At 43.2% G+C, this 20,728-nt stretch overlaps 1 protein-coding gene across 1 annotated transcript in view; it reads left to right on the top strand.

Moving 5' to 3' along the window:
* Positions 1-1,411: 1,411 nt before the first annotated feature.
* USP33 (ubiquitin specific peptidase 33) overlaps positions 1,412-20,728 on the top strand; it is a 65,116-nt gene continuing 45,799 nt past the window's right edge. The window contains exon 1 of the mRNA XM_006086103.3: positions 1,412-1,598. Within this exon, the coding sequence (XP_006086165.1) occupies positions 1,560-1,598 (39 nt within the window). The 5' untranslated portion in view covers positions 1,412-1,559. The remainder of the gene's footprint in view (positions 1,599-20,728) is intronic.

Genomic DNA, 20,728 nt, shown 5'->3' with positions numbered 1-20,728 from the left:
CTCGCTATGATGAGTGCTGACACAGGGGGTGGTGTGGACATGGTGGGTGTCAGTGATGTGGTGCTGCAGCGGGTGTCAGTGGAAGGTGCTGCCGGCCAGGATGGGCCCTTATGAGAGCAGGACTGTGGCGGGATGGTGGAGCAGGTGAAGAGGCAGCACCAGGCCAAGGTGGGGTGCAAGGCGGGGCTGCGGGGCTGTGAGGCTGGGTGCGTGAGGCTGGGGGCGCGAGCTGGGGCCCGATCCCCGAAGGCCACTCATGCATGAATTTGTGCACCGGACCTCTAATATTCTAATAACTATATATGGTGTCAGATAGGTATGAGATTTATGGAGATGATCATTTAGTAAGTTATATAATGTCTAATCACTAGGGTATACACCTGAAACTAATATAATATTGTATGTCAGGTGTAATTGAAACATAAAAAATTATTTTTAAAAAGTACTAACAAGCCCTAACTGGTTTGGCTCAGTGGATAGAGCTTCGGCCTGTGGATTGAAGGGTCCCAGGTTCGATTCTCAGTCAAGGGCACATGCCCGGGTTATAGGCTCGACCCCCAATAGGAGGTGTGCAGGAGGCAGCCAATCAATGATTCCCTCTTATTTGATGTTTCTATCTCTCTCCTTCTCCTTTCCTCTCTGAAATCAATAAAAATATATAAATTTAAAAAATACTAACAATACATATTTTTCATAAACAAAATGAACCTACTTGTTTTTGATGGGGATTGAGCATTTTGCACAACTCTTGCCTACAATGCTCTCATTTTGGAGACTAAAAAAGAGGTAACAAACAGACTGAAACTGGAAATTTTAACAATAATTTTGATTTAACAATAATTTAACAATTTCTATTGTTTGCTTATCCATCAATTGAATGAATTTCAACAGTTACATAAATTTAGAAGGCAGGTCTCTTCCAATGCTCTAGGCACTAAGCAGATACTAAGGTTTCAATAAATATTTTATTTGGTTATCTTGATTTTGGCCTAAGGGAAAATGGGAGAGATGAAGTTCTATGCAAATGTGGAAAAGGAAATACAATTACTTTCAGATAATCGAGGTCCTGAGAAGTTGGGAGAAGAGGGAAAACAGTGTTGAGTTGAGTTGTCTAAGATTTCTTTGCACAAGGTCAGAAACCTGAGGGCTCTTCAGGGGCTACCCTTAACGCAGACTCTGTGATGCACCAAGCAAGACCGGCTAATGGTCGTAGCGCTCTGCAGGTTCACTGTCTCTGTACCGCTATCAAAGGTGGAGGTGAGAGCGGGCCTGAGTCTCCTCACCTGGGCCCCAGGCGCCGTGGCCACGCCCCCGGGGCGGGGCTGGCAGTCCTCGAAGCCCCGCCCCTCCCCGCCCTCCCGCGCCACCCGAGAAGCCTGCGGCGGCCGAGGAGCCACCGGAAGGAGCCCGGGCGGCTGCGGGAAGTGGCCAGTACAGGAGGCGGGGATCCCGAGGATTGCGGTGCTGAGCGGTTTTCCGGCCAGGTCGACCCGACACCGCCCCTCTCCGAGGCCAGGGGACTTAGGAAGGGGCTGTGGCGGGGCGGCCGCAGGCCACCGATGGCCGTGCTGGCGGGGCCCGTAGTGAAGGCCTTGGAGGTGAGGGCGTCGCTGCCGGGAGGGGCGCGGGGCCTTCGGGCGCCTGGTCTCAGCGCTGGCTGCTGGGCGCCCGGGGCTGGGCCGCTGCAGCGGCCTGTTTCTGGTGCGGGAGGGTGGAGGGCGCGCGGGCGCGGAGAGGCCTCGGCGGTTCTCAGAGCTTGGTGCGTTGCAGGGGTGACCTGGAGGCCGCCCCGATGCGGGGCCGCTCCAGTGAGGGGTCAGCGGAGGACGGGAGTCAGTGGTGCATTTGAGGAAGGGTCCCCAGGGGGCGCCCCCCTGGGAAGCGGGAGGAGGGAGGGGTGAGGCGAGTCCCTAAGAGGGGGCTCAGCTCCTTTCTTCGAGGTCTCCCCATTCTGCTGTGCAGCCCTCGCTGTGGGCGCAGGCAGCTGAAAGCCGGCGGCGCGCTGGCTCCTGGTGCCGGCTTCACCTTTGCGGCGCAGTTGGGGTGCTGGGGCCCATTCGTGCAGCCCCCAGGCCCCCCGTTATTCATTGTCGTGAATCGGAAAATCTAGGTGTCATTGTCCCTGGAATTTTTCTTCCACTGGTATTTGAGCCATACTGTTTCAGAGGTTATTCCTTACGGCCTGTCCATCTGCAGATTTTGTTTGGGTTAAATGTTCAGTGTTGTTTCCCAGTCCTTTACTCTTATTACCAGCTACAAAACGCTCTTTGGCTATTTAAAGGGTGCAAGTTGAGCTGTTGGATGAGATTCTTCTTGGTGTTTTACATTCACCTTAAGTATGTTTAGGTTTACATTTTCATAGAGTCGGTATTAGGCTGGAAAATTGGGCCTGCAGTGAACATCCAGGCAGGAGCATAGGCTCTAAACCAGCGGTTCTCAACTTGTGGGTCGCGACCCCTTTGGGGGTCGCCTAAGACCATCGGAAAACACATATATAATTACATGTTGTTTTTGTGATTAATCACTATGCTTTAATTATGTTCAACTTGTAACAATGAAATTGGGGGTCACCGCAACATGAGGAACTGTATTAAAGGATCGCGGCATTAGGAAGGTTGAGAACCACTGCGTCTCTAAACTGAGGATGAATTTTACCACAAGGATCTCTAAACTTGCTTAATAGATGTATAGAATTTTTTACTTTAATCATTATTTTTCTTCAAGAAATACTGAGTTCTCTACTTTCATTTTTTTAAAAAATGTTTTTATTGATTTCAGAGATGAAGAGGGAGAAGGAGACGGAAACATCAATGATGAGAGAGAATCACTGATCGGCTGCCTCCTGCTTGCCCCCCACTAGGGATCCAGCCCGCAACCTGGGCATGTGCCCTTGACCGGAATCGAACCTGGGACCCTTGGGCCTCCGGGCTGAAGCTCTATCCACTGAGTCAAATCAGTTAGGGCCCTACTTTCATTTCTGATGGAGACAATTATATCATCTGGAAAGGTCTGACCAAATCAGATAATAGGCTTTTGGCTTTGAACCTATACAAACAAATATTGTTAGTGAATTCATACTATTAATAGTAATATAAATAAGGGGGGAAAGTAGGACTCTTACTGAAAGCCAGTGGCAATTTTAAGAAAAAGTTGTAGTAACCATGCCAGGAACTTTATATTCTTTCATTTACTTTGGCAGGGTTGGGGGGAAAAAAAAAAAAGGACAGTACAAAGAATATTCTAGGAATAAAATATTTGATTTTCTGCAAGAGGAATAGTCTACTTAAGATTGCTTTTTAGTTTTGATCTGGTTTATTGCCAGTTTCCACTTCTTTTTGCCCTTTTGAGCTCTTTATAAACTACAAATAACTAAATAACATAATAGTTCAGTTTAATGGCATTATATTGTAGTAAATATTTTTTTAAAAAAATATTTGAAATTCTGAGTTGAGATAATTCTTGTTTTGCTGTAGAATTTTTATTGATCTTTCAAGTACACAATCTTATTTGATCCTTATGACAATCCTCTGAGTTAGGAATGCCAAGATGTAAAAAGTCTTTTCCCATGACAAAAGCACTTTGAGGTTGTGTAAGGATCAGAATTTCCTTAAAACCTGAAATAATCTTGCTGAATTAACATTTGACATAAATTGGAATTCAGACACATATCAGAGCACTGGGAATTATAGCAGATGACAGACAGTGGACTTTTTGCAAGATAATGAAGTACAAAATTGGTGAAAGATTTTTGGTGAGAAATTTGAAATGTAGTCATTTCTGAAAAAGGACTAACAGCCTTTTTTAGTGTAGTTTTTATTTTTATTTATTTTTTAAGATATATTTTTATTGATTTCAGAGAGGAAGGGAGAGGGAGAGAGAGATAGAAACATCAATGATGAGAGAGAATCATTGATCGGCTACCTCCTGCACGCCCCCCGACTGGGGATCGACTGGGGATTGAGCCCACAACCTGGGCATGTGTCCTTGGCTGGAATCTAACCTGGGACCCTTCAGTCTACAGGCCAATGCTCTATCCATGAACCAAACCGGCTAGGGCTAGTGTAGTTTTTAAACTTAAAAAAAAAGTCTACATGTGATTGCAGGAGCATTTTGATAAATAGGATACTTCCAAAGAGTCCAAGATGAATGCAATGGTTTGTCTATTAAAAGGAGCATGAGCCCTAGCTGGTTTGGTTCAGTGGATAGAGCATCTCCCTGCGGACTGTAGGGTCCCGGGTTTGATTCTGATCAAGTGCATATGCCCGTGTTGCGGGCTCGATCCCCAGTAGGGGGTGTGCAGGAGGCAGCCGATCAATGATTCTCTCTCATCGATGTTTCTATCTCTCTCCCTCTCTGAAATCAATAAAAATATATTTTTTAAAAAGAAGCATGAATTTTGAACAAAATAGCATATTTATTAAGATGACCAATATTTAAGAATCAATGCATATATAGCCCTGGCTGGTGTGGCTCAGTTGGTTAGTGTTGTCCTATACACCAAAAGGTATCAGATTTCCGGTCAGGGCACATACACCAAATTGTGGGTTTTATTCTGGTTGGGTGTGTATAGGAGGCAACCGATTCGATGTCTCTCTCTTTCTCTCTCTCTCTCTCTCTCTCTCTCTCTCTCTTTCTCTCCCTCTGGAAAATAAAAAGAATGAAACATGGTTTCTAGCCTCAAAGATCTTACAGTCCAGTAGATTATTTTGTTTGTTTTAACACAACTATGGTAAGTGTCTTGATTATAATCAGGAATTTAGGTGAGGGAGACATTACTTGTGATTGGGTCTTGGTAGAGATACTATTTGAGATTAGTGAGCTTTGAAAGGTTCCACAGGTGAATACTGTAGGACATTTCTAAAATGAATAGATTATTGGGTTCCTGGAAAATTACAAGTTGCATCTGAAAAGTATCATTAGAACATTTTTAAAAAATGTGTATTTTTATAGATTTCAGAGAGGAGGTGAGAGGGAAAGAGAGATTGAAATATCAGTGATGAGAGAGAATCATTGATAAGCTGCCTCCTGCACGCCCCCTACTGGGAATCAAGCCTGCAACCTGGGCATGTGCCCTTGACTGGAATCAAACCCAGGACCCTTCAGTCTGCAGGCCGGCTCTCTATCCACTGAGCCAAACTGGCTAGGGCTCAGTAGAACATTTTGACTAATAATGGTATGGTTTGTGTAAGTTAGTAATAGAAGATGAAAAAAACAAATTATGAAAGACTTCATTATAGGTGTTTGATCAGAAAAGGTATATGATCCATCCACATGAATGCAAAATGAGCTGCAGAGTGTTGAAGAATGTTGATAGAATGTAGATCACCAGTCATTTAAAAGGGAAAAGTAAAGTGGAGATTTGCACAGTGCTGCCACCCCCACTAAATATATGAAGTCTGGCCCATCCTTTATTGTAAGCCTTTGTTCTGTTAAATTAGTCTCTGTATTTCCAGGGTCTAGCACTTGAAATATGGTAATATGATGAAAATATGGGACTGAATGTGACATAAAATAAGACCATTTTTAAATAGTTTTTAATGATTTATAAAATTCCAAAGTAGGAATTTCTAATATTTTTAATACAAGCATTATTTAAATGAATACATTTTTCTTCTTCTTTTTTAGAAATTAATCACCAATAGTCTGATAAAAAATTGATAAAAATTCTTAGAGTGGCTCTCATTTGAATATGCTGATTGCATTTGTTTTTTCATGTTTCTACATGATCTGCATAAGTATTTTAATGACTGTCCCATAAATGCTAGTGTACTGTTATTTAATCACCCCTTCATCTTTCTCAGAAGTGACTTAGAATTACCATCAACTGGTTTGAGCCTCATTTAGAACTCTATTACTTTCATATATTCTTGTTCTTCCTTTTTATTCCTTTCTTTCCCTCTCATCTTTCTCCTTTTCTTCCCCTACCTAGTATTTGTCACAATTACTTCACCTATATAAGGTTACGGTTGACTACTTTGCCATTATTGGACTTTTTTTTTTGTCCTTTATTGTATATGCTAATTAATGTTCACAGATCTCAAAGGATTTTACTTAGAGGGTTGCCAGATTAGAGTTATTATTTTGGATGAGTTGTGTGGCAGTGTTAACCATAGATTGCCAGTAGAAAAATCAGGAGATTATATTGTTCTTTTAATAGACTTACTAAGGCTCTCTCATTAATTAGACTGTTAAGGGTCAAAGAGACATGTTCCACCCAGCTGGTGTGGTTCAGGGTTGAGTGTCAACCTGTGAACCAGGAGGTCACAATTTGATTCCCTATCTGGGCATATGCTTCCTTCTCCGGTTGCAGGCTCCATCCCCAGTAGGGGGCATGCAGCAGGCAAGTGATCAATGATTCTCTCTCATCATTTATGTTTCTATCCCCCCCCCCAAGTCAATAAAGATATATATATATATATATATATATTTAAATACATTTTATTGATTTTTTACAGAGAGGAAGGGAGAGGGACAGAGAGTTAGAAACATCGATGAGAGAGAAACATCGATCAGCTGCCTCCTGCACACCCCCCACTGGGGATGTGCCTGCAACCAAGGTACGTGCCCTTGACCGGAATCGAACCTGGGACCCTTCAGTCTGCAGGCCGACGCTCTATCCGCTGAGCCAAACCAGTTAGGGCAATAAAAATATATTTAAAAATATTTTTTTAAAGAGATATGTTTCTAAGAAGAAGAAGATTAGTACTAAATTTCTATTTCTGTGTTATGGTTTGAATGAAAATTAAGAATGATTAGGGGAAGATTTATAGAACTCTGAGATCAGTGTGGAGATTTGAAGGAGTTTGTTTGCCAGAATATTTGTGTAATGAGCAAGAAACAGCCCTGGCCAGTATGGGTCAGTGGATAGAGCATAGGGCCCACAGAAGGGTCTTGGTATTTGATGCCTGATCAAGGGCATGTACCTGGGTGGCAGGTTTGATCCCCGGTCCTGGTTGGGGCCTGTGCAGGAGGCAATCAATCGATATATATCTCTCACATCAATATTTCTCCTCCCCCTTCCTCGTCCTTCTCCCTTCTTCCCCCTTCCCCCTTCCTTCATCTCTGTTCTCCTTCCCCTCTATCCACTTTTTCTAAAAAAATCCATGGGAAAAAAATATCCTCAGGTGTGGATTAACAAATAAAAAACAAGAAACAGCCCTAACCGGTTTGGCTCAGTGGATAGAGCGTCAGACTGCAGACTCAAGGGTCCCAGGTTCGATTCCGGGCAAGGGCATGTACCTTGGTTGCGGGCACATCCCCAGTAGGGAGTGTGCAGGAGGCAGCTGATCGATGTTTCTCTCTCATCGATGTTTCTAACTCTCTATCCCTCTCCCTTCCTCTCTGTAAAAAAATCAAGAAAATATATTTAAAAAACAAAAAAAAAACCAAGAAACAGTTTTTTAAGTGATCATCAGTAGATTTCGTAGATTAAAAGTCTTCATGAACAGTACTATGGTTTAATTTAGAATGAAATAAACTTTGCGGTGCTCAGTAATTAAGCATTGACATGCCCAAGTCTACTAGGGCTGTGCAGGAGGCAGCTGATCAATGATTTTCTCTCATCATTGATGTTTCTATTTCCCTCTCCCTTCCTCTCTGAAATCAATAAAAATATATTTAAAAATATAAAATGAAATAAACTTTTCTGCTTGTTATTGTGCTCTTTTTACTGATTTTGGTCATTCTTTTGGGCTTGCTATTTTGGGTAGCAAATTCTTCTATGATAAAAGAAAAAATTAGCCATAAGCTTTTTATACTAGTAGTATTGACTTTTTGCAATTAAAATAATTCTACAGCCTAATATTTAAAACAGTACTCTTGGATGAGCCACATTAGTTATAGTGATGGAACAGTAGTGGTTGAAACTACTGATAGACAAATTAGTTTTTCTGTAGTAATGAGAATCTTAGAATTGACATTTTAGTCCAAAAGGCTGTCCTTTGAAATACTGCCTCTGACAGTTGGTTATCTAATCTCTGTGTGTTAAAGTGATGAGGAACATCCCACTTCCCAAGGCTTAATCTTTCATTTTTGTATAGCTCTTAATTATTGAAAATCTTCATCATTGATTGGATTTGTTATTTCTAACTTTTTTAAGTTAAGTAAAAAAGAAGGGATCCCTCTTACTTTGGTCATTATGTCCAAATAATTGGCATCAAATTCTCCCAATTAATTGCCTTTTGCTGTCTAAGCCTCCATACTTTAAATTATTCCTCATAATAGTATACACACACACACACACACACACACACACACACACAAACATACACATACTAGAGGCCCAGTGCACGAATTTGTGCATGGGTGGGGTCTGGTCAGCCCGGCCCCAATTGGGGCAGATCAGGGCTGGGCCTGTCAGGAGGAGGAGGTGGCAGGAGGTTGGCTGGCCAGCCTGCCCTGATCAGGACTCAATCAGGGCTGGGCCGGCTGGGGGAGGGGCCACCCCCTATTGGGGGCCAGTGGCCTGGGGGAGGGGCCATGGGTGGTTGGCTGGCTGGCCCCACCCCCTATTGGGTGGAGGGTGTGATAAGGGGTAGGGCCAGCAGGGGGAGGGGTTGTGAGGGTGGCCTGCTGGCCCCACCCCCTGATCGGCTGGTTCGCTGGCTACAGTGGGCGTCATAGCGACCCGTTGTTATGGTGTTACGGTTGCTGGCTTTTTATATATATACTAGAGGCCCGGTGCATGAAAATTCATGCACTGAAGGGGGGGTCCCTCAGCCTGGCCTGCCCCCTCTCACAGTCCGGGAGCCCTCAGGGGTGGGAGGTGACCTGGCGATCAGGGGAAGGCGATGCCCCATCACACCTCTACTTCTGCCACTGCTGGCAGCGCAAGCCTCGGCTGGCCCTGGTTACCTGAGCCTCAGGCCGACCCTGGTCAGCTGGGCAGCCACCATCCAAGGCTTGCCTATGCCTCGGGCCGGACCTTTGCGGCTGGGGGTCTGAGGGGACTGGGAGACTCCGGAGGCAGGCGCGTGGCAGGGCTGAGGAGACTGGGTGCCGCCATCTTGTGGCCGTGGGCACTGCCATCTTTGAGGGAGTGGCAGTCAGTTAGCATATTCCCTCCTTATTGGCTGTGGGCACTGCCATCTTTGTGATGGTGTGAGGGTCAATTAGCATATTCCCACTTTATTAGATATGATATAGATAGATAGATAGATTCCCCCCACCCTCCAAAAAAACTCCATGAGATAGATGTTTGTAATTTTCTCAGTTTTATAGACGAGGAAATTGAGACTCTGAGAAGTAACTTAAACCTCGTCACAAACCTGTTATAGTGGAGCTTGGCTTTGAATGCCAGTATCCTTGCTTTAGAAACTTTACCCTTAGCCACAGTGTTGTTTTATGTAGCTTTCAAATTATTTATTTTAAGACTTTATATGGAAGGCATTCTTATTCTTTTAGTATTCTTCATAAATAAAATATTTCAGATAATCTATTTATGAGTACAATAAGACTGGCTACTTTTAAATTCTGTAACATACTGTTCTCTTGAAAAATTGACTAAGAGTTGCACTGTTAGAGTTTTCTAGTGTCTAGAGCAGCCCTGGGCAAACTACGGCCCGCGGGCCGGATTCGGCCCGTTTGAAATGAATAAAACTAAAAAAAAAAAAGACCGTACCCTTTTATGTAATGATGTTTACTTTGAATTTATATTAGTTCACACAAACACTCCATCCATGCTTTTGTTCTGGCCCTCCGGTCCAGTTTAAGAACCCATTGTGGCCCTCGAGTCAAAAAGTTTGCCCACCCCTGGTCTAGAGTCTACCTGAAACCCTTATTCTTGGCCTCACCTTCAGACAGTAGATGCTTTGAACCCCAATATAACATATTACATTCATCCTTGTTAATTTTAGCTCAGTTTACTAGTTTATTTTTTAAAGACTTATTTTTTAAATAATTTTTTAATTAGATCTCACTAGCCTGCATTCTGTTTCTTTATCTAGATTTTTGTTAAAAATCTCGAACAGGTTTGGCTGATGTGGCTCAATGTTGAGCATTGACCTATGAACCAGGAGGTCACGGTTTGATTCCAGTCAAGGCACATGCCTCGTTTGTGGCTCAATCCCCAGTAGGGGGTGTGTAAGAGGCAGCCAATCAATGATTCTCTCTTATCATTGATGTTTCTCTCTTCCCTCTGAAATCAACAAAAATATATTTAAAAAATATTGAACATTTTTGCCACTTGTAAGTACAGACATCATTCTTAATTCATACTAATCTTCTACGTAACTATTAAATTAGCTACCATTTCTCCTGACAATTTTTTTCTCACAATTGCTTGAACCTCTTTTTTTTTTTTTTTAATATATTTTATTGATTTTTTTACAGAAAGGAAGGGAGAGAGATAGAGAGTCAGAAACATCGATGAGAGAGAAACATCGATCAGCTGCCTCCTGCACATCTCCCACTGGGGATGTGCCCGCAACCAAGGGACATGCCCTTGACCGGAATCGAACCTGGGACCTTTCAGTCCGCAGGCCAACGCTCCATCCACTGAGCCAAACCGGTTTCGGCTTTGAACCTCTTTTTTTATACTAAGTATTTTATTTATATACTGTTGTCAGTGTATATAGAAAGCAAAGAGGAGAATATTTCCATTTCATTGGCTAATATTAGTATTTAAAGGAAAATGTATAGTTTAAATACTTTTATTTTAAGCAAATAAAAAATAAGAAAATTCAGAACTCATGTTTAGGGATTAAGAAAATAAAATCAAAACCAAGTAGGACATGTAGATTAAAGATAAAACTATAATTAATGAAATTGGAAACAAAACAAAAATAGTGGAAAGGATAAATCCCAAAGCTGGTTCTTGGCAAAGAACAATGAATTAGATAAACCTCTAAGAGAAGAGAAAAAAAAAATTGGAGTAAAAATATACAAGTTTAGGAATGAGAAAGTAAACACCTAGATATGAGTGATTAGTAGGATTTTTATGCAAATCTTGTTGAGAATATTACATGCAATGCTATGATGCCAAAATTGAAAATCAAGAGGAAAGATGATTTTATAGCAAAATATAAATTAGTGGAATTGACCCAATAAGTGAAAAACTTGAACCAACTTATTCCTACTAAAGGATCAAAGAGATGATTGAAGATCTGTTCTTTTTTTTTTTTCTTTATTGATTACGGTATTACATATGTGCCCTTATCCCCCCCATTACCCACCTCCTCCCCCCTCATGTCCTCACTGGTGTCTGTGTATATTGGTTATGCTTATATGCATGCATACGAGTCCTTTGGTTGATCTCTCCTCCCTACCCCCACCCTCTCCTGCCTTCCCTCTGAGGTTTGACGGTCTGATCAATGCTTCTCTATCTCTGGATCTGTTTTTGTTCATCAGTTTCTGTTGTTCATTATATTCCACAAATGAGTGAGATCATTTGATATTTATCTTTCTCCAACTGACTTATTTTGCTTAGCATAATGCTCTCCAGGCCCATCCATGCTGATCTGTTCTTGAAAGAGGCAGCTGAGCAGATGGTTTCACAGCTGTTTCATTTAATTTATAAAGAACAGTAAAGGCCTGCTACACGGATTCGTGCACCAGTGAGGTCCCTCAGCCTGGCCTGCAGGGATTGGGCCAAAACTGGCTCTCCAACATCTCCTGAGGGGTCCTGGATTGCAAGAGGGCACAGGCCAGGCCAAGGGACCCCACCAGTGTACGATCGGGGCAGGGGAGGGACCACAGGAGGGCTGCAGGACGCATCCGGCCCGTCTCGTCCAGTCCTGATCGGCCAGACCCCACCAGCAAGCTAACCTACTGGTCAGAGCATCTGCCCCTTGGTGGTCAGTGCACATCATAGCGATTGGTCAAACGGTCGGACACTTAGCATATTATTCTTTTATTATATAGGATAATGTAATGTAGAAAAAAACCCTATTCTGTGGTATAGAATATGCAGAGCTACTCAGTACATTCTGTCAAGCATACATATTTTTATCCCCGATAAAAGGGTTTTTCAAAAAGGTTAATCCCACTTATGTATAGAAATACAATATTTCTAAATGTAGTATTAGGCAATAGAATCTAGATATGAAGCATTAGACTAATAGTATGTTTGACCCAATATTATACCAATGCAAGGATCATTAGTATAAAATCTGTTAATACAATAGATTATGTCAACAAATAAAGCAAGGAATAATAGTAAGCCATTTGTAGCTGCTGAGTAGACATTTGGTAAAGTTTGTTAAGATAATTTCTAATTTAAAAAACTAGGTAAATTAAGAATAGAAGGAAATGCTCAGCTGGCATGGCTCAGTGGTTGAGCATCTATCTATGAACCTGGAGGTCACAGTTTGATTCCCAGTAAGGGCACATGCCCAGGTTATGGGCTCAACCCCCAGTAGGTGATCAGTGATTCTTTCTCATCATTGATCTTTCTCCCTTCCTCTCTGAAATCAATACAAATAGATATATTCCATATACCTATATATGGAATAGAAGAAAATTATAGCAGATGTCCTTAATGGCAAAATTACTAAAACAAAGACCCAAACATGGATGCTTTTGACCACTTTTATATTGAAAATAGCTTTAGAAGTTCTAGGAAATGCATTAAAACAGTATGATTATTGTTATTAATATTAGAGAATAGGAGGTAAAATGATCATGTTTTTCATATATTCAGAAAATAGCCAAGGGAACTGTGAAAAGGAATAGTGAAGATTTTATGGTTATAAAAATATTCTATATAAACTTTATAATCAGATCAATATGGTATTGTCATAGATTAGTAGAGCAAAATGGAGCATACAGAAATATATTATGTTCAAATTTAATAAAGGGTAAAGATAGTATTACCGTTCAGTGGGAAATGAGTAGATTATGTAATAAGTGGTGCTGGTACAATTGTCTGCCCATCTGGAAGAAAATTGGGTTTCTGTCTTAAGACAAACTCCAGATGGATTAAAGCCTTGTAAAAAAGTATTTAAGTTTATTCTACAGCTTTAGCTAAATAAAAGATTAGAAATTCAGAGCCATTATAAAATAAGAGATGTGTTTGATTTTATAAAAATGAAAACATTTAATGATAAAGGACACTGTAAGAAAGTTAATAGCAGTATTGGCACTAAAACAGACATATAGACTAATGGAATAGCATAGAGAGCCCAGAAATAACCCCTGCATAAGGTGGGGCTAAAGTAGGTTTACAGTTGTGAGTACATGAAGCACAGAGTTTATTTTTGTATTATTATTTATTAATTATTATATTCCATACAAACAACTATAAACCTACTTTTGCCCCACCCTGTATATAGTCAAATGTTTTTTGATAGGAGTGTCAAGACCATTTAAAGGGAAGGGGCAGTCTTTTCAACAAAGGGTATTGGGCAAACTGTATAGCCACATGCAAAAATATAAAGTTGGACCCTTACCTTACACCAAATAAAAAAATTGACTCAGTGAGTCAAAGGCCTAACTGTAAGAACTAAAACTCTTAGAAGAAAATATATGATGAAAAGTTTGTGACATTGTTATTTGATAGTGATTTCTTGGATATAACACCAAAAGCACAGAAAACTAAATAGATAAATTGGACTATATCAAATTAAAAACAATTCTTTATGAAAGAACACAATCAATGGAATGAAAAGCAACCTATGGAATGGGAGAAAATATTTGCAAATCATGTACGATAAGGAATTAAATGTACAGAATATATAAAGGACTTCTACAACTCAACAATAAAAATGCAAACAGTCCCATTAAAAGACAGCAAGGACTTGGATATTCATTTCTTAAAAGAAGGTATTTAAATAAATGGCTAACAAACACATGAAAATATGTTCAGTATTATTGATCATTAGGAAAAAGAAAATTGAAACCACAGTGAGATACCACCTTATACCCATTAGGATGACTCTTATCAGGAAACCAAAAAAATAACACAAAAATAAGTGTTGGTGAAGATGCTAAGTAATTGGAACCCTATATACTGAAGTGGGAATGTGAAATGGTGCAGCTGTATGGCTAGCAGTATGTATGTACATGTATAGTATGACGATTCCTCAAAAAATTAAAAATGGAATTACCGCCCTACCGGTGTGGCTGAGTGTCGACCTATGAACCAGGAGATCATGGTTTAGTTCTCCATTAGGTCACATGCCCGGATTGTGGGCTCAATCCCCAGTGGTGGGCATGCAGGAGGCAACCAATTGATGATTCTCTCTCATCATTGATGTTTTTATCTCTCCTTCTCCTTTCCTCTCTGAAATCAATAAAAATATATTTTAAAAAAATGAAATTACCATTCGTGGACTGATGCTCCAACCACTGAGACAAACCATCCAGGACTACAGGAATGTTTTTAATGGAAGATATGGAAACAAAATGAAGGTTCATTGTGAAAAAGTTGACATAGATGGATGTCAAAGTAGTATTGACCAAAAGGCCATATATGTCTCTGTACATTTATTTGTATATGATTTTACAAGAATGGAAAAATATTGAAGCAACATACAGATTTTATAGTGCAGATATGTTGGTATTAAATTCTGTCGGTTTTGTATGTCTAAAGAAGTCTTTATTTTGTCTTTGTTTTTGAAAGATGTTTCCTAGATATGGAAATTAAATAAGTTGACAGTGTTTTTTCAGTTCTGTTGCTCCATTGTCTTCTGGTTTGCATTGTTTCTAATATACATTATGGGTCTGTCTTGGCTGCTTTGAAGATGTAGTTTTTATAACTGGTTTTAAGCAACTTGTTTTTGATGTGCCATGGTACAATATATTCATGTCTTATGCTTCAAGTTTGTTGTGTTGTATCAATTTGTACATTTTTAATTTTCATCAAATTTGGACTTTTCCATCCAGCTAATGATCTTATTCTCTCAGTCTTTCTGTTTCAATTTGAATAGTTTCGTTTGCTATGTCAAGTTCATTATTCTTTGCATTGTCTAATCTGCTATTAATCTCATCCACATGATTTTCACCTCACACACTGTTTCTTTTTAAACATCTAGAAACTTGATTTGGGCTTTTAAAAAATAATCTTCCATGTCTTTCCTTAGCATGTGCTCCCTTTATTCTGTCATCTGTTATTTCTGGGTTTCTTTTTCTACTCCTCACTGTGGGTCAGTTTTTCCTTCTTTGTATGTCTTAGAATTTTTGATTGGATGTCAGACATTGTCATTTTTACCTATTCAGGTGCTAGGTTTTTTCATTCCCTTAAATATCTTTCAGCATTGTTTTGGAAACAGTTATGTTTCTTAGAAACAGTTTGATACTATAATACTTGCTTTGAGCCTTTTTAAGGCAGAGCTTTCTAAGTGCTCTGTTTTATTTACTGTATATTATGAAGTCTTTCAACTCTGGCAAATGGGAACACAAACTTGTGTTGGCTTTGAGAATTGTTCTACCTATTCCTTTCTAGTAGTTCTTTCTTCTGCTTAGGGCAGTTTAATCACATGCACATGCTCATCTACTCAGATGAAGACAATGGTATCTCTCTATAAATCTTGTGAGTTCACTCACTCTCTGTTTAGTTCTTTCCTCTCTGTTACTTGGCTGTGATTTTTAGCAACCTTGGCCTCACTGAATTTTCAACTTCTGTACCTGTACTGTGGCCTAGAAATTTTCTCCAACCAGTAAGCTGTGACAGTCACCTTGTTTTTATCATCTAAGGGATCATTGTCCTACACTGCCTATTATAGTGCAATACCTGAAAACCATTGTTTTATGTATCTTCTCTGGCTTTTTAGTTATTTAATGTGAGAAAGTAAATCTGCTCCTTGTTACTCCATCATGGCTGGCAGTGGAATTAATTATCTAAGAGGTAAGAGATACCTAACCACAAAAGGAAGTGAGAGGTGGGTGGGAAAGGTTGCCAAACCCTCCCCCCAAACATTAAGAAATGAAAAATATTAGTAGTTATTTTAAGTTTAACTTCATGCTCTAAATGTTTGGGTCATGGCTTATTTAATACTAGAGGCCCGTTGCAGGAAGATTCCTGCAAGAATAGGGCTTCCTGAGGCCTGAGCGAAGCAGTGGAGAAGGGTTGAGCATTGACCCATGAACCAGGAGGTCACGGTTTGATTCCAGTCAAGGCACATGCCTCGTTTGTGGCTCAATCCCCAGTAGGGGGTGTGTAAGAGGCAGCCAATCAATGATTCTCTCTCATCATTGATGTTTCTCTCTTCCCTCTGAAATCAACAAAAATATATTTAAAAAATATATTTTATTTTTTAATAAAAAGAAAACCACTGATACAAACCATCCAGGACTAAGAATTACCATCCCGTCTCCACCGCCTCGCTCCCTCCCATCTCCGCTGTTGTCCCGCCTGGCCGCCCCAGGTCGCACATGGGAGGGCCGGATGGCGGCCGGGCGGGCGGCGGATCGCTGCTGTCCTGCCCGGCTGCCCCGGGTTGCACACGGGAGCCACGGATGGTGGCGGGGCAGGCGGCAGATGGCACTGTCCCGCCCTGCCTGCAGTATGCAAATTAACGGCCATCTTTGTTGGGTTAATTTGCATACTCTTCTGATTGGCTGATGGGCGTAGCGAAGGTATGGTCAATTAGCATCTTTGTCTTTTATTAGTGTAGATTATATGATGACTAGTGGCCTGGTGCACTGATTTGTGCACATTGAAAGGAAATTAATTAGAAGAAAGACTCTTGCAGTATTTACGTTACAGGAAAAATTACGTGTCAATATAGTATATATAATATCTATATATCTATCTAATCTAATAATAGACAAACATGGTAATTGACCATACCTCTGCTACGCTTCCCATTGGCTAATCAGCAAGATATGCAAATTAACCCAACCAAGATGGTGGCTGGCAGCCACGCAGCTGAAGCGAGCAGGAGGCTTGCTTGCTCCAGTGATGGAGGAAGCCAAGCTTCCTCCCTGCTGCTGCCGGGCTCTGAGCTCCACTCTAAGCAACAAAGTTGCAATTATAGAAACTAAACGAACCCCAGATGCCTGCTTTCAGCAGGCCGTGGCCTGGGAGCTGGAGCGGCAACAAAGTTTCAATTATAGAAGGTAAATAAATCCCAGAATTAAAAAAAAAAAAAAAAAAAGGAGAGGCTGGGAGCTTCAGTCGCCGGCTTGGCCAGCCTGAAAACAGCCCTCAGCCCCTCATCCAATCTGGCCAGGCACCCAAGCGGGACCCCCACACGATCCGGGACACCCTTCAGGGCAAACCAGCCGGCCCCCTCCCGTGCACCAGGCCTCTATGCTATATAGTAAAAGGGTAATATGCAAACTGACCCTAACAGCAGAACGACTGGGAATGACTGGTCACTATGACACACACTGACCACCAGGGGGCAGATGCTCAATGCAGGAGCTGCCCTCTGGTGGTCAGGGCGCTCTCACATGGGGAGCTCTGCTCAGCCACAAGCCAGGCTGACGGCTGCCAGTACAGCGGTGGTGGTGGGAGCCTCTCCTGCCTCCTCAGCAGCGCTAAGGATGTCCGACTGCAGCTTAGGTCTGCTCCCCGCTGGCAAGTGGACATCCCCCGAGGGCTCCCGGGCTGCCAGAGTGATGTCTGATTACCAGCTTAGGCCCAATCCCCTGGGGAGCAGGCCTAAGCTAACAGGTGGTCATCCCCCGAGGGGTCCCAGACTGCGAGAGGGCACAGGCCGGGCTGAGGGACCTCCCCTCCCGAGTGCACAAATTTTTGTGCACCGGGCCTCTAATATATATATATATATATAAAGAGGAAGTATGCAGATTAGGTCAGGATGCCGTAATGGGTCACAACTGGACAGTGGGAGGTTGCACACGCAGATGAGGCCTGGAATGGAGACAGAGACAGAGACGGGCCAGTTAGCCGCGGTGCCCCGGCTCGAGCAGGTCCCCTAGAGCCGGAGCGAACACGGACAGGAACACAGGGGCTGGCCCGCAGTCTCTGCGGCCAAGCTCAGGCCTGGAGAGGAGACGGTGGGCCCACCTCCAGTGGAATCAGCACATGGCGCCCTCCCGGCTCCGGTGGGCGCTAGCACTTGCTTCTGCCTCCCGAGGAAGCCGCATGGTTCCCGTGGAGCAGTGTGGCTCCTGGCGGCGCACTGCGGTTCCTGCCGGCTCCCGCGGAAGCGGCGGGCAGCCTACTGCGTGCGATATCACGCGATGGGCTACTAGTAGTATTATAAAATTAAAACACACATGCAATTGGCACCAGCAAGAGCTTTATATGTATCGCGCATGCACGAGTCAATGTTTATTTTTAAATTGCCAGTGCACATCATATGTACCTGCTGGTCCGTAAGTTGGACAGTCGATGAATAAATCGCGATGTGGTTCATGTTGAATGTCAACAAAAACAACTAAATTCAGGATCGACAATGACAGATCGAAGCACACATGCGATTGGTAGCAGCAAGAGCTTTACAAGTATCGCACAAGTGCAAATCAACGTTTATTTTTAAATTGCCAGTGCGCATCATTTTACCGATTGGTCAGATCAGCGGTTCTCAACCTGTGGGTCGCGACCCCTCTGGCGGTCGAACGACCCTTTCACAGGGGTCACCTAAGACCATCCTGCATATCAGATATTTACATTATGATTCATAACAGTAGCAACATTACAGTTACGAAGTAGCAATGAAAATAATTTTATGGTTGGGTTACAACATGAGGAACTGTATTTAAAGGGCCAGAAGGTTGAGAACCACTGGGTCAGATGGTCGGACGGACGGTCGGTCGATCATTTAGCCTTTTTACATATATATATATATGTATATGTATATATGTAATGTTTAGAAATAATGATTTATTTTCTATTAACCCCAGAGTGATGATTCCTATTGTATTTTGTAGGTAACAGTATAATATTGGACTCATTATTTGATTTGATTTGATCAAACCTTTTTGTTTAATGTTTTTACTAATGTATTAATATTTATAACCTTTATTCTTTCCTGGTAAGTTAATTTTCCCCTGGTATTCTCAAACCCCAAAGATGAACTAATGACATGAAAAGCCCCATTATTAAGAATTTATAGCCCAAAGAAGATGGAGAAATACTGAGTTAGATTTGAGACTTATTTGGAAATCACTCTGTATATCCACTTAACTCTATCTACACTAATAAAAGAGAAACATGGTAATTAGCATACGACTGATACCCTTCCCATTGGCTAATCAGCATATCCTTATGCAAAATAACTGTCAGCCAAGATGGCGGCAGCAGCCATGCACTGAAGCGAGCAGGGAGGCTTGCTTGCTTCAGTGACTGTGGACTCCAACGTTCCCCGCCTCACTTGCTGGCCTCTCAGCTGCAACTCTAAGCAACTATGTTGCAAATATAGAAGCTAAACAAAACCACAGAAACCGGCTTTCAGTCAGCCGGGCTTTAGCAACATTGTATCGATGTTTTCAGCGGCGAGGCCTCAGAGCTAAAGCTGGCCCAGAATAAAAAAAGAAAAAAGAAAACAAGGAGCGGTTGGAAACTTCAGTCACTCGCTTCCGGAAAACAGCCCTCAGCCCCTCACCCAGCCTGGCCAGGCACCCCAGTGGGGACCCCCACCCTGATCCAGGACACCCTTCAGGGCAAACCAGCCAGCCCCTACTCATGCACCAGGCCTCTATCTTATATAGTAAAAGGGTAATATGCCTCCCGGCACCGGGATCAGCGTGAAAGGGGGCAGCGCCCAAACCCCCTGATCGCCCTGCGGCTCTGTGTGTGACAGGGGGCGGGGCCACAACCTCCCTATCTGCCCTGCTCTGTGCCTGATAGGGGGGAGCTCCCCAATCCCCTGATTGCCCTGCGGCTCTGTGTTTGACAGGGTGCAGCACACCAACCCCCTGATCGGCCCTGCTCTGTGTGTGACAGGGTGCGGCGCCCCCACCCCCCCTACCCCCCACGGGCCCTGCTCTGTGTGTGACAGGGTAGAGCCATAACCTCTCCATCGGCCCTGCCCCGAGTGTGACAGTGGCGGCGCCACCCCCCTGATCGGCCCTGCTCTGTGGGTGATAGAGGGTGGCGCCCCAACCCCCCTCCACGGGCCTTGCTCTGTGTGTGACAGGGTAGAGCCATAACCTCCCCATTGGCCCTGCCCTGAGTGTGACAGGGTGCAGCGCCCAACCCCCTGATCCGCCCTGCTCTGTGTGTGACAGGGGGTGGTGCCCCATTCCCCTATCGGCCCTACTCTGTGAGTGACAGCGGGGAGCTCCTCAACCCCCTGATCGGCCCTGTTCTGTGCGTGACAGGGTATGGAGCCCCAACCCCCCTGATGGGCCCTGCTCTGTGAGTGACAGGGGGCAGCGCCCCAACCCCCTGATTGGCCCTGCTCTGTGCATGACGGGGTGGTGCCGCAACCTCCCCATCGACCCTGCCTTGAGTGTGACAGGGGGCGGTGCCCCAACCCCCCAGTCGGCCCTACCCTGAGCGTGACTGAGGGTGGCATCGCAACCTCCCGATCCGCCCTGCTCTGTGCATGACGGGGCGGCGCCCCAACTCCCCAGTCGGCCCTGCTCTGAGCCGGACCAGGGGCTGCACCTAGGGATTGGGCCTGCCCTCTGCCACCCGGAAGCAGGCCTAAGCCAGCAGGTCGTTATCTCCCGAGGGGTCCCAGACTGCGAGAGGGCACAGGCCGGGCTGGGGACCCCCCCCCCCCCCTGCACAAATTTTTGTGCATCGGGCCTCTAGTAATTTATAAAATTTGTAGTGGAGATAGATAAAATTTAGTGACCTTCCAGTATTCTGATCATTCTTTTCTCATAAGTTATTATGTCTTGGAGAAATTAAGTGGATTGGTATTGCAGAACACTT

The sequence above is a fragment of the Myotis lucifugus genome, unplaced genomic scaffold (assembly GCF_000147115.1).
Source record: "Myotis lucifugus unplaced genomic scaffold, Myoluc2.0 scaffold_25, whole genome shotgun sequence".
Classification (NCBI taxonomy): domain Eukaryota; kingdom Metazoa; phylum Chordata; class Mammalia; order Chiroptera; family Vespertilionidae; genus Myotis; species Myotis lucifugus.
Note: the sequence above shows the minus strand (reverse complement) of the source record. Positions and strands in the feature narration are given on the sequence as shown.